At 38.8% G+C, this 23997-nt stretch overlaps 1 protein-coding gene across 4 annotated transcripts in view; it reads right to left on the bottom strand.

Moving 5' to 3' along the window:
• Window positions 1-22844: 22844 nt before the first annotated feature.
• Window positions 22845-23997, bottom strand: part of LOC5572844 — a 375823-nt gene continuing 374670 nt past the window's right edge. For all 4 annotated transcript variants that reach the window (XM_021849986.1, XM_021849987.1, XM_021849984.1 and 1 more), the window contains one exon: window positions 22845-23621. In XM_021849986.1, coding sequence (XP_021705678.1) covers window positions 23223-23621 — 399 coding nt within the window. In that variant the 3' untranslated portion in view covers window positions 22845-23222. The remainder of the gene's footprint in view (window positions 23622-23997) is intronic.

Genomic DNA, 23997 nt, shown 5'->3' on the forward strand with positions numbered 1-23997 from the left:
TTATCCGAAGTATCGATTTTTTTTTTCACTCCGGATAATCAAATCCTCCGGATAACCGAATCACTAAAGAAAAAAAATCTACGATAAAAAAAACTTAAATGTTATCCTTTTTCGTTGTTTTATTTATATGAGCCATGAGCGTAGCCATAAGTTATTTCTGGGAACATTAGGGGTCCTGAGAAGAAAAAACATTTTTGACCGGCATACACAAAGAACCCCTTCTTCAAACCCCCCTTTTCTTATTCACGTCCAAGACTACTAAACCATTCATATTATTATTATAGCTTTATTAAGGAGATTTTCAGCCCTAGGCACTTAAACCATTCATAATGTATATTGCAATACTAAATTATCTCAAAATTATGCATAAAAATTTAAAAACAAGAACATCAAAAACCATACTCCGGTCTAGTCTCTAGTCTAAAATTCCGGATAATCGCATTCCGGATAATTGAGTCGCCGGATAATCGAGTCCGACCTGTAGTAAGTTTTGACAATATTCAAAACAACTTTGTTAAAAAGGTAAAAATCACACTTGGGTGCGAAATTAATCACCATATAATAAAACATGTTTGGATCTAGGTTTAGCACTAGCGTATTGTTTAGTACTGACATTGTTACGAGGTTGTCTTTTTGCAAATTATAAATAAATTTATGCAAATTAATCTAAAAAAATAGTTAGAATTGTTAGAACGTGAATCCGTGGGGTGATGCCAACAGGATCGTTATGGCAAATACAAGAGGTGCAATGGCTCCTACAGAGCAATCTCCAGAGATGCTGGAGAGGATCATCGAGGGGCTCTTTCCGCGCCACAGCCCTAGCCCTTGGCCTCCTTTCGTAGAACAGCCGGGGATTGGGGCTGGCGATGAGGAGAGGGTAACCGATGAGGAACTTGTAGGGATTGCAAAATCCCTCAGTATAGGTAAGGCACCAGGTCCGGACGGAGTTCCAAGCCTGGCCCTCAAAAATGCAATCTTGGAGGCTACCGGGATGTTCAGATCTGCTATGCAGATATGCCTGGACGAGGGAGTATTTCCAGATGTGTGGAAGAGGCAGAGCCTGGTACTATTGCCAAAGGCGGGAAAACCACCCGGTGAGCCGTCGGCGTATAGACCAATATGCTTGATCGACACAGCGGGGAAGGTGTTCGAGAAGATCATCCTCAACAGACTGTTGAGGTACACTGAGGGTGTAAATGGTCTCTCAAGCAACCAGTTCGGCTTCCGGAAAGGGAGGTCCACCGTAGACCCCAAGCAACCAAAAGTTCGTATTTTACTTTATACGGAAACTCAGAAGTTTATTTTAGGTTCAAATCTAGTTTAGTTGAAACTTTCTTGCTGATTGACATGACAAAAGAAGTTTAAGTTAAACTATATTCTTATTAAAGTACAAGGAAGGTTCGTAAGAATCTTTGAAGTTCAAAATAAGTAACCTGTTTCAACCCCAAACAACTATGAAGTTCATAAAAAAATAAAATCGAACTTGTTTTGAACTACTTATTTAAAGTTCGTTTATAGTACTAACTTTTCTTTTAATCAGCATGAAAGTTCTGTTTAGCCTAAACGGAACTTTTATTTGACACCAAGGTACATGTAAAGTTTATGTCATAAACTAAAAATTGTCAATTAAAAGTAGTATTTACATTTGAAGATCAATTTGTAAGCTCCATTAATTACGGAAATAAATGGATTTTTCTAAAGCAATTAAGAAGAATGGCTTATTTTACTACCATCGTAAAAAGGTATTGGCCAAATGGGAAAAGGAAAACCAAGTGAATGCTCAGCCAGGTAATAATAAAAAATATTATTTCAATAAGTTTTATTTATAAATATTGCTTGATTTATAGAACAACAACAACCTACTTCATCAAAAGATGCTCCGATGGTTCCGACTCAGAGAGTTACAGAATTCCAAGTACCGACATATCTACAAGATGATAGCCTTGCAGACGAATATGATGAAATTGACGAAGTCTCAGCAAGCGATGACGATTCTTTTGATGGTTCATATTCATCATTTCATAAAGATGATTATAGTGATACACTAGATCAAATGGATTTGAGTGAGTGCATTAGATATTGGGCTCTAAAAACTAATCAATCACATGAGTCTGTAAATTTGATAATGGAAATAATAAGGAGAAAAACAAATATGAAAAGACTGCCACGATCTGCAAGAACTTTACTAAAAACAACGAGGAAAGCATCTTCTGAAATCGTTGAAATTGCGGGTGGACAGTTTTAGTACAAAGGTACCGTTTTGATTCATATTACGGACACTTAAGGCCCCTGTGAAGTATAACCGATTGAAAAGCATATAAATTGAAACATATTGTATGATACCTGTGCGTTATCAGACTTTTGAAACACTCTACTTCCAAACGGTGTGCGAAGATTCAGATTCCAAAGCTTGAATTACCTAAAATAAATAGAAATTAATGATCTTTCCAAGATTCTTATTCCGGACGCAACCTCACTTTTGCTTCATTTTACGGACACTTCTTCTTCTTCTTCTTCTTCTTTCTGGCGTTACGTCCCTACTGGGACAGAGCCTGCTTCTCAGCTTAGTGTTCTTATGAGCACTTCCACAGTTATTAACTGAGAGCTTACCATGCCAATGACCATTTTTGCATGCGTAATATCGTGTGGCAGGTACGATGATACTCTATGCCCTGGGAAGTCGAGAAAATTTCCAACCCGAAAAGATCCTCGACCGGTGGGATTCGAACCCACGACCCTCAGCTTGGTTTTACGGACACCTTGTTTCAATTTCCGGACAACTCACGAAAAGAAGAACTTCAATAGTTAAATTATAAATAAACTCCCGCATTCGTAATAGCAACGTCAAAACAAGTTGCGCATTATAAATTTTCATGGATTGCTATTTGAAATTCATATTAAAACGCGCCTGAAAGTTGGGAACTTTCAAACTGGAAATTTTGAAACATTTCAATTGAAACCTTTCCCATACAAAGTAGAGTGTCCGGAATTTGAATCAAAACGGTATCAAACAATGCCTAAGTGATTTTTTTCGGTAAGAATACATAGTTTTATTTTACTAGACACACATATGTATAACCTTATTTTTTACCCACAGATGCACATATCAGTCTTTGAATATCTCGATAAACATAAATATTGACGGAATCCCTCTCTTCAAAAGCAGCAAATTGCAATTTTGGCCCATACTGTTTAACATTACAGAAATGCCGGAAATTGCTCCGATGACTATTGCTATTTTTCATGGTCAAACCAAACCTACGAGTCTTGATGATTTCCTGAATCAGTTCGTCGACGAGTTGATCGATGTGCTGAAGCATGGCATATCAATAAACGGCCACAAAATAATGGTTAAGCTAAGGTGCTTTATTTGTGACTCGCCAGCACGCGCGTTCTTTAAAGGTTTGTTTGAGTTTGTTTTAGTAATAGTCTTTTCAAATTAATGAAGAATCGATTTACAGGTGTTGCTAGTTTCAACTCAAAAAATGGTTGTCTGAAATGCGAAGGTGAAGGCGAATATTCACACGAATCCCGAACAGTAGTCTTCACGTCTATAAATAGTGCGAAACGAACAGATGAAAAGTTCAGGAAAAATGCATATAATCAACATCAAAAAGCTACTACTCCACTATTGAAAATACCTAACCTTAATATGATTGAAGATGTAATTGTGGGAGATCGCTAACACCTTATCGATTTGGGTGTTATGAAACGTTTACTCCTTGGATGGAGAGATGGAACCTTGGGCTATGATACGAAATTGTCATCTCAACAATCATCTAAAATTTCGCAAATGGTGGGTACTATACAGTTGCCTTCTGAAATTCACCGGAAGCTTCGTGGTTTGGATTATTTATCATATTGGAAGGTATCTGAATTCAGCAGCTTTTTACATTATGCCAGCATAGCTGTGCTCAAAAAGTTTCTTCCTACCGACAACTATAATCATTTCTTACTATTATTTTGCTCAATTACAATGTTGTCTTCGGATTATTACAAATCAAACTGGCACGTATGTAGCCAAAAAGATGCTGGAAAAATTCGTGAGTGAATACATGGAACTCTATGGAGAGCAATTTTTGACTAGCAATGTGCACAATCTTCAACACATTGTCGATGAAGTCGAGCGTTTTGGACCATTATCGACAATAGCAGCCTATCCCTTCGAAAATGCTCTGCAGCGATTGAAACACCTTCTTCGAAGTGGGTGGAAGAGCCTAGAGCAAGTCGTCAACAGACTGTCTGAAATAAATTCCAAGGAATATTACACAACTACTAAATCGAAAACACAACAGCAAAATTATCCTTCTACTAGAATCTGCGGAGGTAAAAAAATGATTGACGTCAATGAAAATTGTTTTCTAAACTGTTCTGATAGAAACGGTTGGTTTCTGACCAATAAACATGAAATCGTGCGCTTCGAAGATGTTCATGAAAGTCCTAAGCTGCAAATCGATGGCAAAATCTTAACATCAAAAACTGATTTTTTCAATTATCCAATAGCCTCGTCTGTTTTGAATATCTATCTCGGTAATACCATGAAATTGTCAAGCTCAATTTCAAAGTTTAGTTGCAGTGATATCAAATGTAAACTAGTGACAGTCAAATACGGAGACTATCGCATATTCATTCCTCTGATTCATACATTGATTAGGAGCAATAATTGATATAAGATAGGTTGAATGGTTCGTATTATAGGTACAGGAGAAAACAAATGTAATTTAGTCCATTTAGCTGCTCAGAACATGTGATATATCATATCAATTAATTCACAACTAATTCGTTAAGAATAAAGAACGTTTAAAGAATGTATATTGAATTATAAAAAAAAATTCTTTGAATTCCACTTATTAACTTTATGATAAAAACTTACACACCTAATGATACCGACCTTTTACCAATCTTCGTATATGCAGTCTTCAGTGGTGTTAAAATCCATTCGTGGCTGCATGCTACTCACTCGAATCATCAGAGTCATTCAACTCGGATTGGATATCAGCATGATCCAATGCGTCCGATGAATCGATTGCCGAACCTGCAACCTCAGATTCAGGATCATCGCAACTGTAGCCACCTTCATCAGCCTGCTCGTTGATTGCATTCGAGTTCCCAGCATCAGGTTCCACTTTAACGACTTGTTCGCTAGCTTTCTTCTGTCTTCTTTGTCGAACGTGTCTCGTTCCTCGGCGGATACCTGTAGCGATCAAGCGTTTAAGGGAATTCTTTAACTTCTTCATGAAAAATTCCGCCAGCATCCGTTGGGTGACTACTTCTGATTCATCGCTTCCAATATGTTGGAATAGCCGTAGTACGTTGCGATTTGGCATTATGGCTACTTTCGGTCCTTTTCTGCTAGCCCCTGTTCAGGTGCATTGCGTTTGAAAATCTTTGCTAAACAGCATATCGAGTGCACATAGCATGCGGTTATCGGCACAGTCCCCGCTTACGTTCAACCGCAACCATTTCACCTATAATGATACAAATTGAAAGTAAACAAATGTTCATATTATTACTAGTAATCTAGTAGTATGTTACCATATTCGATTTGAAACCATTGTCTTCAAGTTTCAGCTCCAAGTCTACTTGTGTTCTTGTTGGATGGGGTCAAATCTAAATGACGGTGGCTCTTCGGTATTTATTGAACGGGAGCTCAGCTTTCGGATAGCATCCAAGATGAACTCGTTTTGAGTGGCGATATCTGCTATTCACTTCTCTAGCAGATCCATGCGGCGGTTTATTTGTTGCTGCAGATCAAGAATTTCATTTAAACACTTCTGAGGTGGATCTTCGGCTTCAACAATCCCATCCGGTGGATGAGCAGATTCGTATGTCACATACTGAATAGTTTCCACATTGTTTCCAGCGATTTCCTCGTAGCTAATGGGATGGCTTGTTTCAGGAGGGAGGATTTCGTATTCGATGGACTGGACGTTATCATCAGGAATTTCCGTATTTACAGAAGACTTCGTTGCTGTTTGAGGAATAACTTCATCTCGAACACTTCCTCTTACCTCAATAACGACTGGCATCGGCGATTGTGTTGCTTGTGATTGGTTTGCAGAAACTGATAGTTGTACGGATGGTGCTATAACATTTCCTCTTGCTGCAACAGGATCGGGAACAGGTGGAAGGGCCGTGTTATCCAGCACAAGCATTTTTGTAAAAATGTCGGTATCACGATTGTTCACCTTTCTTTTACGTCGTTTCAGCTGGCCGACATCGGAAGATGATTCCCCGGACAATTCTTCCAGCTAACGTTTCGCCTCAAGCCAAGATGGAACAGGGTTTCTTTTTATGGTGCACTTGTATTTTAGCCACGACTTTTTCGGGCAACTGTTTTCATCCCGAATCAATTTTTCTTGTTCCGAAACAGTTTTTGCATTCGGCCAAAGCACAACACTTCCGTTCCTTGATATGCGGAGCCATTTATCTGGAACTACCGACAATTCCTTGCAGCCTCGAACGTTGGTCGTTTCAACAACGGCAAACGGCATTTCTGTAATCTGCGAAAGAATTAGTCAGCAAGTCTTTATTATTTTTAATACAAAACGACTTACCTTAGTTAAACTTTGTAAAATCAGTTGGAAAACAATCAATCGTTGCCTATTTGTGTTTTTCTAGCTTCCAGCGCGAAAACTGTTATGAAAACAAGCACGAAACGTCAAATCAAGTTCTCAAAAGTTCCGCATGAACTTTATGTGAACTATTAAGTTCAGGTTGTCTTTTATATGAACTTTTTATTGAATTCGAAGTTCAGAAACAGTTTCTAACTGAGTATTCCAAAAGCAACCAAGATCTGCAAGACCGATTTTGTAAAATAACCACATTGAGTAAAATACTTTGTTTTTCCACACTTTCCATATGGATACATGGTATGCGTTCTGGTTACAAAGAGGAGGACCCGAGATCGAGACTAGCGGTAAGCTTACTGAACAGCACTTAAATAGCATATTTTCAAACAAAACGAATGATACTGAATAAATAAAATCATTCTACTATGGGACAGTATAGATAATTAAAAAATATATATAAAAACCAAAAATAAAGCCAATCTTATCTTCATTTTGCACATTTTGCTTAAGCTATTTTTAAGCTGGATAGCATTCAGTTCAGCAGTATGAATGAACTTTCTGTGAACTTTGGAGGCATGCTATTAAAAGTTCAACTAAGTATTTCAAATGAACTTCAAGGTTCGGTTAATTACTTAAAAGTTAAGCTGAACAGCATTCTATTCATGATCGGTTGGTCAGCTGATTAAGCCAAAAATAACCCTTTTAAACGAACTCTTGGTTGCTTGGGACGCTATTCTGACGGTTAAGAAAACCGCTGAAATAGTACTCCAGCGTAAGAGGAGGGGGATTCGCTACTGCGCAGTAGTGACTCTGGATGTAAGGAACGCATTCAATAGAGCTAGTTGGGTGGCTATTGCTGATGCGCTCCTGCGTCTAGGGATACCCGAGTACCTGTACAAGATTCTCGGGAGTTACTTCCAGAATCGGGTATTAGTCTATGACACAGAGGTGGGTCGGAAGTGCTTTCACATAACCTCAGGAGTCCTTCAAGGTTCCATCCTGGGTCCGGTGTTATGGAATGTCATGTACGACGAGGTGTTGAGATTAAAATTCCCGGCGGGTGTGGTCATCGTTGGCTTTGCCGACGATATTACGCTGGAGGTCTACGGTGAATCGATCGAAGAAGTGGAATTGACTGCAGCCCACTCGATCGCAATTGTGGAGGAGTGGATGACCAGGAAACTGGAACTGGCTCACCACAAAACTGAGGCTGTTGTTGTCAACAACCGAAAGTCGGTGCAGCAAGCGGTGATCAGTGTAGGCGACTGCACGATCACTTCGAAGCGCTCCGTCAAACACTTGGGGGTGATGATCGACGACAAGCTTACCTTCGGTAGCCATGTCGATTATGCCTGCAAGAGAGCCTGCACAGCTATTGTGGCACTATCCCGGATGATGTCCAATAGCTCTGCGGTGTACGCCAGTAAGCGTAAGCTTCTGGCCAGTGTCGCCTCGTCCATACTGGGGCACGGCTTTAAGTACCGACAGCTATCGTAGCAAGCTGGAGAGCAGGCTTGATAGAAACTCCTCTGCGATGCAAAGAGGAGGCGATTTTGCCGTTTTTCTGAGGAGAAAAAAATAAACTCAAAATTTTCAACACAGATCCTCAAGCGATTCGAGTGAGAGTGCAGAAAAATGCGAGGATTTTTTCAGACACTCTCTCTCTCTCGTTGCGATGCTCACCATCACTCACACTTCAAACGAACTCTCGAGTCTGCCGCCCGAACAGACAGTCCTCGGGGAGTTGTGAGAGCACCCTTTTTTGATGGAATTTAACTCGGTTTTTTTTTTGTGCTGCATCTTCCTCGCTCATTTTTCGTTGCCTCGCTGGTTAGCATTTTTTGGCTCCCTCGCAAAGAGGCACTGGCAGCACGCTGCTCTAGAGTATGTCACCGAACTCTGATGATGTTGAGGAGAATTATCAAGCCTGCTGGAGAGTACTTATAGGCTAATGTGTCTGAGGGTTGCGAGCGCGTACCGTACCGTGTCACACGATGCACTCTGCGTCATCACCGGTATGATGCCTATTGGTCTCCTTATCATGGAAGATATAGAGTGCTTCGAAATGCGCGGCACAAGAGGCATACGCAGGACTGCCAGACTGGCCTCCATGGTCAAATGGCAGCGTGCGTGGGTCAGTTTCACCAAGGGAGTGTGGACTCACAGGTTGATTCCGAGGTTGGATATCTGGGTCAATAGGCGCCATGGGGAACTAACATTCCACCTAACACAGGTCCTTTCAGGCCATGGATGCTTTAGACAGTATCTACACCGTTTCGGTCATGCGGGTTCTCCCGAATATCCAGTTTGTGCAGGTCTCCGCACAATTCGTGACCGCATGTTTGCCACATGCGGTGGGGACACGACTCCGGACAATCTGGTTCAGAGGATGTGTGAAGACGAATTTGGCTGGAATGCCGTTTAATCGGCTATCACTCACATCGTCTTGCAACTACAACTCGAGGAGTGGCTAGTGCAGACGCTAAACAACAGGTGGTCCAAGGGTTCGCAGTCGGCTACGTAGGTCATACCGGTGCCCTACGGTCGAAATCGACCTTTACAGCGATTAAGTGGCCGCGGGGAGAGTATCTTGGTAACGTTGCTGTCGCGGCGCCGGCCTACTGGGTTGGATACGAGCCTCTGGTTGTTCGGGGCAAGTGGAGGCCCCTTCGTCAGCAATCCCAGCTGGTGCTAGTCGATAGGACCTGAGCCTTCAGTAGGTTAAATTGCGGAGCCCGCAGTATCAGTTCTTGATACCTGCGGTGCAGCTGCGCGCGGGCGTTGTGGTCGACCCTGCCCGCCTTCAGCGGATAATGGGAGCTAAGGACCACCTGGGAAGCTGCAAAGCGCCAGCATGCTACCTTGGCGGACCCCCCTAAGCGTGTCATCGATGTTCGTTGCTGCATGGCTACGCAGCTAACCTTGAGGTTGCGATGTGCAATAGCCCCTCTCCGAAGCAATACCTTCTTGGTGGTCCCGGAGAGACGGAGGGTTTGGCGGCAATATGAATGGTTTAGTGGGTCGGGGGTGTAGTCCTGTTTACTGCTTGCATGTAGTAAATGGTCCCCAACCCCACACTCCCGGACCTCGGTCCGGAGTCTGTTGAACAGATTATCCCCCATTGTTCTAACACGAATAAACAAATTTATTTAACCCCCCAATTATTTGAATACGAAAGAACTACAAGAAAAAAAAAACAACTGTTATTGTTGTGTTGTCAATAACTGAAAAAAATGTTTATTTTCCAAAAAATGTTCCGGAAAGACATCCCAAGTAATAAACAAGCATTTTAAATAGCATTTAACAAGCATTATATTCGTATGTACGATAATGCATTAAATGCTCGTTGAACATATAGCTGCCAGTAGTGCTGCACCAAAGCAGGTTTTGGCGAAATAACGGGCTGCTTTAATGCTCCTCCTTCAGAAACGTTGTTTATTACTGTCAAAAAAGTAACGCCTCCGTGGAGAAATAAAACAAAAATATCAACACCTCTTGCTCTTTCTCACATATCATCGTTGCTTGTCTCGGATGTTTTTGTTGTTGTGGTGTATTTTTTTTTGGCTTTATCCTGGATTGAGTTTCGAAATCACGAACTGGTGGGGTTGGTAGAGTTAATTGTGCTTCGCGTTGCAGAGTATACCACAGAAGGTACAGCATCAAGCGATGGTTTTATGTCCTACTTAAGCTAAGTCCTGAGCAGACTTAAGTATCGGATGCAGAATATGTCAGAGTAACCGGCATGCCGATCCCTGATAAATTTGATACTAAAAGTGACAAATTATAATATTTCTCCGAAAGAGTGAATAACTTGATTCAGAACATATTTATGAGTCAGAATGAAACATATTTATAAGTTCCTTTATGCGACAACATTCTTGTTTGTTGTGAACATATCTTGTTCTGTTTCATCAGATGGTAGGGCATCCCACTCACGAGGCGTTGGCATGAGAGAGACAAACTCCTTTAGAATTAGTAACATATAACTGTACTCTTCTATCACGGCACTCGTACAGCAACAAATAAGCATTTTGGTTGCTTAGAATCTAAGACACCCCTTGCATTGAAAATGCTCAATAATAACAGAGTGATTTAAGATAGCAGTGCTTCTGCTGGTTTCAAACAGATAAGCAATCAAACTGCTCAAATAAAACAAATAGCAGATCAAATGCTCTAAGCATTCTGTTGGACGACTTGTTCAAATGCTTAGTGGTTACCTGGGTATTTTACGGAAATCATTTCCCGAAAAGACGTTTGCCGGAATGACTTATTTCCCGGAATACTCCATTCCTCGGAAAGATGTATAAGGATAATTAAAAAAATCAACGTAAAAACAAACTTTTAAACAAATGATGAACCGTCGTTTAAGGTGACATTGGGCAATAAGAGTGACTTTGGACCACTATTTTTACAGCAAAGTTATATCAGAAGCATGAAAACAATGTGGCAAGTTTTAAGAATGCTTAGTAAATAGCCACTAGATTGTCATAGATTATTTTTTAACGTTCATGCTAGCCATGAAATGGGTCGAAAAGGGCGATCAATCAATCCCCTAGGCCCAATGTCTCCCCGCATGGCGGTAATGCTTCATTGATGTGTCAATTTTAGCACTCCCACAGTGATTAACTGACCAACCCAAAAATATCCTCGACCGGCAGGATTTAAATCCACGACACTTAGCTGTGGTCTTTCTGAATAGCTGCGCTTTAATCGCTACAAATATTATGATTTTTGTAAATATGCCTCCAGTTCTGACATTCAAACCACAAGAAATAATCGGTGAAAGTTTAGGTACTTTTGTTGCATTCCGGGAAATGAGTGATTCTGGGAAATAGCTTCCGGGAAACAACATTCCTGGAAATATCATAGAATCATTCTTGTTTTGTTCTTATAATTTTGTAATCCTACATTGTTTTGTAATTCTTATCTGTCGGAGCACAGATACATCACGCTCCCTGCAGTTGAGATTACTGTGGGTGAAATTGTAAAGGTAGAGCGCCATGAGGGAGTAAGATTGTAAATGTGCCCGCCCAGCCTTGCATAAAAGAGAGGTGCTGGCTGGTAGCGATATCAGTCAGTAGCCTGCGGTGTGAGAATGTAAGCTTACCGATGTTTTAATTTCAACATTGTTCTACCCGGGAAATGATCCCAAGTTAAATTTTGCTTTCAATTTTAATTTTGGATGTTAATTAAAGGATATTAACCTTGCCACCGTCAGAACCACCACGCTACTGTTGTGAATGAAGAGCGAGGTTTTACAAAATACAACAGCGCGACGACTGAAGTGTTAAAGATTTTAGGTGCAAACATCAGTACTTTTTTTATGAAAGAATTATATATTGATTTTTCTGTTTCTGTTTCCTGTTTCCCAGTGTTTTAAGAATACTTCCACAGTTATAAACTAAGAACTTTCTTTGCCAAATTTATCATTTTCACATTCGTATATCATGTGGCAGTTATGATGATACTCTGCCCACAGGAGTGAAGGAAATTTCCGTTACGAAAAGATCCTGGACCGATTATGAATCGACTCAAGACACTTTCAGCACTTTACCACTAGGCTAAGAAAGGCCCAGCCGCAGATGTGGCAAAAAAAAACGCAATATGTTTTTTTTTCAAAAATTTGTTTCGCAAAATTTGTAAAAAAGGCATTTGACAATCTGTCCATGACACAAAAGGTGCACTGAGTAACAGTAACATAAAAAATCACAAGAGTTTGTCATACCTGTGATTTACAAATAAGTTATTTCAAATCACTTGTCTTGTCAAATACTTTTTATTAGTAGATGAAAAAACGAATTTAGTACTATGCCATTTAATTCCACTAAAGCTTGTATCCTTTGACAGATACGCGTATATCTCACCTGTTAGGCCGTCTTCAGTGTCGTGTACTGGACTCGACTTCTTATTATTAAGGCGAATAACGCGTTTAGTTATCAATGGGATAATGGTCCAAAATTACTATGTTATAATCATTCTAGGAAAATGTCGGACCACGAAAAGAAGAGAATAACTAAGAAAATTATCTTCAATTGATAGCTTCAAGCGCTGGACCAGTACAAATTTAAGTGCATTCTATAATTCCCAGAAAGCAACGAATGTGCATCATCATCAATGGGCCGTTATCATCTTCGTCAATGAATTGGACTTGCGCAAAAACGCACATCTTGCAACAGTCCCAAACATTGCACAATATTTCGTTGATAAGGAAATTGTCAGTTCCTCTTTTTTTTTGGTGTATCAAAAGGTCAAACGACCACCGCCTAGTATTTTGAATCCACCAGTTTTTTTTCGCTTAACATCGACTATCAGCAAGCGTCCCGAAAACCTACATAAATCGATGTCTTCTTTGTAGTTAAGGTGATCGAATATTTCGACTTTTTATTTGGGATGGGGAAGCGAAACTGGTCCACATTCGGGTCAACTGCCCTGTTCGAATTAATTGGTACACGACATAGTTCAAAGCATCTCGGGAAAATCAACGAATAATATTTGTTTGGACGTGTTGCAATTATTTTGGTTTTAGCGCGAGTATTTCACAGTAGCTAAATCATACGACGAGTCTGTTTTCAAACATATGCAGCAATAGTAGCAGGAGTGAGATTGTTGTTTTTTTTACGTTCGATTTAGATTAGAACCAGACTTGGGATCGAGAGACAGGTGTTGGGAAGTTTCCGGCCGTAGATTATCGCTGGAACGAGGGACTTTGTAGTATAAGAAGGCATTCGAAGAGGCATCGTCCGGATTCAATGCTACGTACGGTTGTCGCACTTTGAACTACGACCACCGCCAGTCGACATCAGGGCGATAGAGGAAGACACGTTAGAGGTTTTTGAATTATTCGTTTTTTTATTTCTTCTACAGTATTTTCGGAATGTTTAGAGTTTCGCTTTCACTGGTTTGCTTTTTGATGTCTGCATATTCAACTAGTACTAGTATCTCCTAGCATTGCATGAAATTTGATTTGGTGATGATTTTTGTTCGAGTGAAAACAGTGAAATGCATCATGTTGCTAGCAGATTTTGATTCTTTTTGCATGAATTCTAAGAAAACGATAATGAGCAAATTTTAGGTGTGCTTACGATTTCGCTAACAGAACATCGCTGGACTGGGCTTATCTGTTTTTCTCTTCTACATCTCTTGAACTACTAATTTCCCCTTAAAAACGATTAGATTGCTGAACTTGTACCAGCTTCCATATACCCGAGAGTTTGATTCATTTGTATTACCTATTCAATTACAATACAAGACCCGAGCCAGACATCGGAACGAACCTATCATACCCATATTTGAGGAAATAAATACGTCAACAACAATTGGTATAACTCATCATCTGACGTCGTCCATTTTTTTTGTAAATATACTATAAAGTAGATAAAGTCTTTCTCAGTGCACGAATCCCAAATTCCAAGTTGGGGCTTCGTAGCCGTCTACTAATCCGCTACTTAACATAAAGATATAATAAATAAACTTAAACCGAACCTAACAGGAGTCACGAATGACTCAGAACCGTAATCGTAAGTAGTATTTTGGCAGTTTGTTGTGTGCAAAATTTGACACGGCTTGTTTCGTTCTCGGCCCCTCTCTCTCTGTGCTGATAACAATTGTTCTTCCAAAAGCTGATCTATTGGGATGCTGTGTTAGTTATTAGCTCTGTGAGTTGGGTTTTCGGGTGAAACTGTGATGGTAGGCCTACTACGATTATGTTTGCTAATTAGTTTGTAATAATCTCTTTGAGTTTTTAGTATGCAACGTTTGATAAGTCCGTTTCGGTTGGAGGTGCGCAGAATTGTTTTTGTGATTCCTGAAGAAAATGGAAGGCGACGAAAACGAATCCTCTGGAAAAAATATACAGTAGTAAAATTGCACAAAATTGAGTCACATAAATAAAAAAAAAAAGCTGCTGTGCTGCATCTTATTTGTATCTTTTTTTCTGAAATTTTATAACAAGGAAGAGAAATAAGCACATAAGAAAATTTTAAGGCTTAGAGCTTTCAGAGAAAATTTCAAGGAAAGGACTCTCTTTTCTTAGTATGACACAGTTTTCATTACGCTTCGATCGTTTAATTTTGACAACATGTATGATTAACACAGATTCTTATCTATCGGTCATTGCTGTAAACATCCGACATTTTTCGCGAAGTTCGTTTTGCTTTTATGGTCAATAGTCAAATGATTTCTGTACACTCATTCGCTACGGTCACTTCTTCGAACAGCACGAGTGGCAGAATGAACAACGAAAAAAAAAACAACCAAACAAACATGTGGAATGAATGTCGTCTGACACGATGAAATTTTCAAAAATCATGAATGTTGCATAGATTTCAGATATTTCCGATCATAAACATCAAGAACAGTTTAATCTCGTTTGTTATGTCGAATGTGACACACATACAATGAAAGCAGCTCTTATTATGAATGATGATAGAACTAAACAAAACCGTGCCGTTTTCCGAAGACGCCATCGTGGTTAGCTGTATTCGATTGACATTTTTCTTTCGTTCGTTCGTTTGATCGCTCATGTTGTGAATGCTGAAGACAAAGGCTGTCGAATGTCAACGAAAACGTGTCGACTAGCGTTATTGCAAACAACACTCGTTCAGGTTCAAGTATTTACGTAGAATCAGAATATGTAAATAATCAGATTCTCATTTTGGCCTATCTTGCTGTCAGAAAAAAAATCAGGCTAGGATGCCAAATAGGATATCGTCAGAAAGGATGGGACACAGATTAGCCTATTTGAGATCATAGATAGTTCGCTAATTTGCAGTCTACATTGTTATGAATCAAATTCAGATAGCTTCAAGTTTCAAACAATCACCTTTGTATGAAAAAAAAGTGTTCACCTGGAAAATTTCAACGTTGAGCCTTCAAAAGTTGCCACTTTGGAGATTTATTTTCACCAATATGTTTCTTCGATTAAAACTTACAATTTCCTACTAGCTTAGACACTTTTCTAACGTTTAGAAGAGTATGATCAATCATTTTATTTGTCCGCTAATACAGAACTGGACCAAATAGAGTACGTATTGGTATTTCTTGTCGCCAGTGCTGTAAACATTCGACACTTTGAGCGACGTTCGTTTCGTTGCCTTGGTCAGCAGTCACAGCAAGAGCGGTAGAATGAACGTCGACAAACGCAAAAAAGTGTCAATTGAATGTCGTCTGATACGAGAAAATTTGCATAAATCATAAGTTTTGCATAGAATTCAGACATCGGATCATAAAAAAAAACATGGATAATTTGATCTTGTCTGTTATGTCGAATGTGACACACATACAGTGAAAGCAGAACAGAAACAAACAACACCATAACGCTTCCTAACATAACTATCGTGGTCAGTGGTATTCAATTGACATTTTTCTTTTCGACATTCGTTTGAAGGCTCGTGTTGTGAATGTTTAAGCGAAGCGCTGCCGAATATCGGCGAAAACGTGTCGACTACCGTGATTGCTTACAACACTGTTGTTAATTTTGGAGGCTTTGGTTTTGACTTGTAATCCTTTATAAGAGAGATTCGCGGAAGCCGACATTTCTGTCAAAGTGTGAGCCAAACGAACATATGTTATGTTTGTTTTGAACTTTTCTTGAGGAGTAATGTAACCCGCTTGAAATTATTTCAGTAAAAGTAATTTTGCATAAAGGGAAAAAATGCAATATTTTTCTTTTTTTAAATTTTCGTCAATACGATTTTTAGTTGTTGATTTTTTTGGCTGTTTATTAGTTTGGATATGTAGCTCAAAGATCTATAACGAAAAATATACCTTTTTTAGCAATGAGGAAGTCATGTCCATGTTACAATATTATTCTCGACGCCGAGCAAAATCAGCACTGCTGGTCTGTTGCCAAATCATTCTATTTTACTTCCGCTTATCTCTCTATAAAGGATCACTAGTTTTGACTAATAAGGCCTTCCTTGCTCTTGACTTAACCTCTTTCTCCCTGTTTTAAGGACTAACTACGAAAGAGAAGCGATTTTACCCGCGCACAAACTGAGCGTACGTGCTTTGCGGGATGAAGAGTTTACACGTGCGAATTTGCTTATTTTCATTCCCACAGTTGTGAAGATTGCTATGACAACCTCAGTGCTTCAAAGAGATTGAGAATTGTTGTCTTCTCTCTCAATACGGAAGAGAGCATTTCCAGACAGCTCTTCGTTGCCTCTTTGAAAATTTTTGCTCCAAAGTGAAAAGAGAAGAGCGAAATTATGCTCTTGTGTTGACGGAGCACCCCAAAAGCAATGATGAGTTGTTTACAGAGCTTCGCAGTGAGCAAGAGTTGTCAAATGGAAGATGTACATTTGGCTAGAGTCAACGTTTCTCTCTACTCTCTTAGCCATGGATTATTCTAAGAACATCGAATGTAACAGTGATAATTGTTGTGAGCGTACAAGTTTGCTCCCTCTATCAGTTCAAGATGAGTAAAATTCATGTTTTCCAAAAAATTGAGAATGTCTGATTGATTAGAAGTTTGTTTTTGAAATGCTGTATATTTTATGGAACCACCATTAGAATGTTGAAGGGTTCGAAGCAAATTGATGCTAATGTTACAAATAAACCATTTTGTTTTTGAAGGAAACTCTCAAAATTTTCGTACAATGTGGTGAAGAGCATTTAATAATAATGATTACCGTTTTGTCTCAAATTCCGAACAGACTCATATTCCGAACACTCGGTTTTTGTATGACGACTTGGTTGAAATGTTTCATTGAAATATGTCATCATATAACGAGGTGGCAGTCAATTGAAATTCATTTTTAACGCCTTTAAATCTGTTTTATACTTCGGGAGTACTGATGATTCTCTAATTTGAGGTCAGTAAAACTAGCTCAAATAATTTTATTTGCGAAATTATTCATATGAGCACGATTTATTCATGCTGTTCGGAATTTGAGACAGAATGAACACAGTGTTCGGCATTTGAATCAAGATGTTATCCCATACTTTCACGTAAATACAATACTAAACAAGTTAAAATAAACATTTTTATCGGCACACCCAACAGCTGACATTTAGACTTTGTGAAGAAATTAATATTTTCACAAATAACTGCTAAATTCGGCCTATCAGATGCATTTAAAGTCACTGTTGGCCTTAAGTGTTCGGAATATGAGTCAAAACGGTACCGCTAGATGACATTTTGAACGTTTTGAAAATTACTGAAAAAAAGTATTCGAATAGGAAATTGTGTACCCTATGTCTTTTAAAAGCTATATAGCAATGAAAATCGTTATGACAATTTTAAAAGTTTCTTCTCATGAACTTGAAATTGCTTTCAAAATAACAAAACTTAATAGTTTAGTCATTACATCAAACAACAAACTTGACTGAACTTCAGAAATACATATTAATTTTAGATACTATTTGCATTCGGGAAGTACCAAGCGTTTTTCGAAGTACTTTTGCGAGTTTAATGAGAAACCGTAAGTTGATTTGCTTCATTAGGTCAAAACTGTTTTAAATACATATTCCTCTTTCACGTATTTAGGCTGAAATAGCTGTGAATTGTAGTTTTTGGCCCTTTAATATCCACATTTTTATTTTTGTTCTTAATATCATTTTTTGCTTCATTATCTCAATCAAATCACATTTTGGCTATTGCTTTATTTTTATTCACAAATTTATGATTTTTGATTCTAAATTATTTTGAGTTTTTACGGTACTTCAAAAAATATTAAATTTTCTTATTTGCCGGAAGCATATTTTTTTTCCGTGTGGCTAACGTTAAAATAGTTTTAAAACAAATTTAACATTATTAAGCTCTTTTTCTTGACACGTTTTGTTGACAAAATGTAAAACAAACGATTTTTTTTAACCCTAATAGGGTCCAGATGGCACGCAGCTATTCAGCAAGACCAAGCTGAGGGTTGTGGGTTCGAATACCAAAGGTCGAGGATCTTTTCGTAGAGGAAATTTTCTCGACTGCCTAGGGCATAGAGTGTTTTTGTATCTGCCATAGGATATACACGAGCAACAATGGTCGATTGGCAAAAAAATAAAACAATCAGTTCAAAAGAACATAAGCTGAGAAGCAGGCAAGTTGAGACATACCGCCCGAAAGGAGAAGGCTGCCGCAAGTATGCTCGCTTTCTGGTAGGAATCGGTGAATCTGACGTTTGGCATGGGTCGTTTTATATAGAACTTAGTGACATTTGTTTGCACGAACCCTTGCATACGATCGTCATACACAGTATGTTTATGTATTCTCACGAGAAACTTGCACACACTTTCCAGGCTCATCAAAATGCATGTGAAAATATTGCCCTATTTGAAAAATTTACACTCAGATTGTGAGTTTTTTTTAGACAGAGTGCTTTTTGCTTTCCTCTGAGATCCACAACCACATCTACATCAAGATACCTATACCACTGAGCGGGATGACCATTATTGGCCAGGAGAAGTGGATGACCTTGTCATTCATGTACTTATCAATTTTCATACAAAATCTCCTTTTTTTTGCTATCCAGCTTTTGCGAGCGCTAATGGCTGCCGCAAACAGGGTCGATTTCTGGTGGGGATTAGTCGATTGACGTTTGGCTGTCAAATCGTTTGCTCCCTACCATAAAGCAAGCCTATTTGCGGCAGCCATTAGCGCTCGTTAAAACCTGGATGAATTTATTTTAGGTCTATTAAGTGGGCCGAAGCCAAACGTCATATCGTTTGACCCTACCAGAAAACGAGGCTGCTTGCAGCAGCCATCAGTGGTCGTAAAAAAAGGATTTAACGATTAATGAGACTCAAACATTTTTAGATTCTAAAATCATTCAATTTTCCAAACATTTTTGAAATATGTAAAAAACAGTCTCAAAAGTCATGTAAAACTTCTGAAATATGCATGTTATGTAGGACCAACAATGAGTCAAAAATTAATTTGGTTCCATAGCTATGAAAAACTACAATAAAATAACAAAGAATATCCCGTTGAAAGGTGGGGTTGGGTTAGAGGGTTGAACAATATGTAAGTTGCGAAGTTTACTTTCCCTCAGCAGCGAATGTGATTTTTTTAATTGAACGGCTACTGAGATCAGCAGCATATTCTTAAATATTTAAATGATTTTTTTCTGGGATCCCATTAAAAATACTTTAAAACTATACTTTAACTAGCACCGTCAATCCATTATGAATCATATTGGAATCAAATTCACCCGATTATAGTATTTCACACAATAGGGTTCTAAAGCCCTGCTCTAATTTTAGTACCAAACACCTAAGTTTAGGTCAGAAATACATGTTTACTAAATTTTTAAGTGTCTTTCGTTGGTTCAAGTCCAAAAAGAACATTTTTTGTCTGGTGTTTAAGATTTTGACTCACCCCTTGGTTTAAACTCAAATTTCGAGTGTATTTTATTTTCCGTGTCCATCCCGAATTTTCAGATAAAAACAACCCCAGTGTTGGCACTTTTGAAAGAGTAAACCCCCGGTGGAAATTTGTCGGTGCAGTGAACGTCTATCATGACCAAAAGTGTCATGGTTCAAATCTGCACACATATTTTAATTTAAAGTTTGAATATGATAAAGCCGTTATTTGAAAGAAAAAAAAAATGCCAAAGAAGTAGCGAGGACACGCTTTATCGTGGTATTCAATAAAATGAAGATTTCATAAAAAAATTAGGACCCTATTGGACTTTTTGATCCTTCTTAGCAGTCAATTTTCAGCAAGCATGTCAATTGATCCTATCTGTAAATGAGAAATTCCTTATGAATTCGCTTTTTTTCGGTAATCGCTCGCTTGTTTCAACGAATTCAGATGTAATTTAGGCATAGAATAATTGTTAATGTAGAAAATATATAGATCTACATTGTATAAAATTTAGATTTTGGGAATGCCATTCAGATTACTAATACAAAAATAGCAGCTAAAATATTTGCCTGGCGATGTTTTAGCGAAAAAGTAAATATTTCAACCTTGAACAACTTTGACGTTTGTACCGTCGACAACAAAAAACAACTGGGGTTTTATTTTTGACACAAAATGTTCTTGCACCGAAAATGTGAGTTTAAATCTTGTGACGTAGCATAAACCAAGGCTACGGCTATCAAATACGAATAAATCCCGCCATATTTTTATCTTCTTGCTGGACGGTCCCAAACAACACAGGTCCAAAGCACGAGCAGATAGCAAACGATACTGCATTTTTACCCACAATCAACGGGATGTAAAGCCGTCTTGCGAGCCACCCTAACACCACTACCAAAACATGAACGGTAGGCGTACCTCTTTGCGTATACCCCCTGGCACAAACACAAAAAAAAAATAATTTACGAGAAGTTTTTGAACAGCTGATCGCTTATTTTTTGAATGAAATTTTGACAGGAGGTGGTGTCGTAACGTGTGAAAGTAACAGCAATATCATCAGTGTTGCCGTTTCGTAAAAAGGACTATAACATAATTTGTATTATTTTTCACTCTACTTGAACCAACCCAACACTTTTGAAAACTGAGTTAACATGTTTTTGGGTAATCTACAGAGTTTGGTTCAAAATTGAGATAGGACTTCAAAATCCCATTTGTGTTGTTAATATTGCAGTGTTTTTGTTCGGTTCACGCAACAGAAACCCTGGCAACACTGTATAGGTTTGACACCTTATCAGCTGTTCACAGATATAAACATACACGGAGAAAAATTTACCTAAATTTTCAGTTCACTTTACCCAAAATTAGGTATATCGATTATACTTTCAACCCAAAATCTCTCAGTATTCTTTTTCTTTCTCGCGAGTGTTGGCAAAAATAGAGAGAGCTGCATCTACCCAATGGAGGTACTCTGGCCCAAATAGCCAAATTTGGGTAAATACAGCTTTTCTTATGCTTGGGTTGAAATAACTCGTCTTTGCGTTGAATCAACTTAAAATTGAGTATATTTTTCTAATGGAGTTAAAAGCCAACTGAAACGTGCGGAAAAAAGAGAAAACCGATAGATTTTGGGCAGAAAGTATCCATATATCTACTTAATTTTGGGTAAAGTAAACTTAAAATTTAGGTATTTTTTCTCCGTGTAGTATTCTGAGCCGTTTTTTTTTCTAATGTTGAAAAAGTGTTCAATAAGCCATTAAATGGAGCCATCACACGCAATTTGCACTTTATAACCTTGTTGCTCATTCAGTGCGAACTTTTGCCCCGTACAATTCGAATCTTTGCTCCCACTATGGGGCAAAAAATCACATTTGAGTTGTCGCACTAAATATTATATTTCCAGCTTAGGGCTGAAAATCTCATAAATAAATATAATAATAATAAATATTATATTTCTTGAAATTCAAATGAAACTTGAGTACTTGACTACGTTTTAAACAACACAAAACTTCAAAAAACGGAGTCAACATTTTTTCTACTTGAGCTTTAGCGATTGGTATAAAAATTGAGATAAAACATCAAGAACATATCAATGCCTTTTTGTTTAGATTTGAGTAAATTTAAAAGCAGATAGATTAGTTTTGTTCATAATAACCAACAAATTGAATTCAATTTTGATTCAAATTTATTATTTGTTTATAATTTTACTTTTTGAATCTGAATTGCACCATGAAATAAAATTACAGCGAGCTTTAGTTCATTTTTCCCCTGCTAACGGAGCGGTGTAATTCTGTACTGCTGTATGCATACCTCCCAGGGGTTTCCATCTTCGTTCGCAGAAACCAACCGAACTTTGCTGTAGGTATTACAACCCCCTCGAGAAAGCTTCCTATAGGAAAGCTTCATTCTGCACAAGGAAACCTCTTCGAAACGGACGTTATCAACGTTTTTGTTGCTCTTTGTTGTTGCGTATGGTAGCCGAGTTGTTATCAAGCAACTCCCGTTCTCTTCCCGTGCACCTTACTGCCCATAAACGCAAAACTGCCCCATATGGAAAAAAGTAGGCGTCGAAATTTTATGTTTGTCTTCTCATACCAATTTCATTATTTTCTAGTAAATTTACAAACAAAGTGTGTTAGTTTTCATATGCGTAGTAAAGTATACATTGAAACATGAATCTTACGGTGAAAAAAGTTGTTGGTTCGAAAATCCATATGCGACAGTTATGCCTCCAAAGGACAGCTTATTACTTGAGCAAAAATCGTTCGCACAGAGCATCGAGTTACAGCAACAACGGAGCGTGAACCCATCCATACACAAAGTATTTTCGAAGCAGCATTCCTCATCGTCCGAGTTCCCAATTGGGAAAAGATGGAAATTCTTTCGTTCGCTCGTTGCTCCATTGGTGCTTCCGTAGTGGGTTCGTTGTTGTGTTCTCGTCGCTTCCTGGCATATTCTGCACGTCATTCAGTGTTAAATTAGATTTAGAAACTACTCTTCTTTTGTATCTGTTTTTAAAAGATATGACTTCGTCGATCCCCCCGTTAGTCCCACACTGATGTCTTAGTCCTCTAAATGAAGTTATTTTTTTTTGTTAGAAATAAGGCAAAGAATGTCACTCGTTGGCTTTTCATTGGCGAGGGAGAGAAATGGCGAGGGAATGATTTTGTTTTTCTCCTCAAGCGATCATATTTTAATAAATAAAGTTTCTCCAAGTGGAGCATTCAGCCTTGCTCACCAGTTCCCTTCGGTTTCAGCCCCACAACTCGAGAGTACAACCGAAAAGGGGGAAAACTTAAAAACCATTCATTCTTCTTACTTCTGTTCGTAACGCTAGAGCCTTAAAGGTAAATAGTCTACGCCTTGGTGGTTACGTTGGCGGAGGATTGTACCGTCGAGGTTGATTTGCTGCTAATTTCCACCTTGGATTCGGGAGCGGACTTGGAAGATCGGCCCGTCACCGTCGCTGGCAAAGTGCTATTTTGTCCGGAGACGCTATTCTTCAGCGCTTCCACGTCGACGCCGTCCACGTTCTGGGGGTTTTTGTAGTTGGATGAGAAGAAGGACAGTGCCTTCATCAGTTGGTAGCTCTTGGACACTGGCAGGTTCGAGTCGTACAGGCCCTTGCTGTTCTTGCAGTCGACGTAGAACCACCAGTTACACTTGAGGATCGTCTGGTCGAAGAGGGTGCTCTCCGGGCAGAGGAACGACTTCATGATCAGTCCGTCGTCGGTCAGAGCGCACACGTGGAAGACCTGTGGATGAGAGTTTGAATTGATTTAGTTGTTTATATGAAAAATTTTCAACTGTGATCTGAATAGTGAATACGAAGCTTTTGATTCATGAATTTTACATTTACTTGCATCTCGAGAGTGTCTAACCAAAGTGAACGAATACTCAGAATTAGGCTCGAAGCTCTTTGTTGAACAGTCAGTTTCCATGCTGAACATGGGCGTAGCCAGGATTTCCATCAGGGGAGGAGGGGGAAAGCGACCTCAAAATTTCATTCACGTATTCAACGCAGAAACGATGGTTAAACACAATCTATGTACCATTTTCATGAAATGTTAAACTATACTAACCCGGCATATAATGAGTTTAGAATTTAATCAGCTCCTACAGTTCCTCCAT

This window comes from Aedes aegypti, chromosome 3 (assembly GCF_002204515.2).
Source record: "Aedes aegypti strain LVP_AGWG chromosome 3, AaegL5.0 Primary Assembly, whole genome shotgun sequence".
Taxonomy (NCBI): domain Eukaryota; kingdom Metazoa; phylum Arthropoda; class Insecta; order Diptera; family Culicidae; genus Aedes; species Aedes aegypti.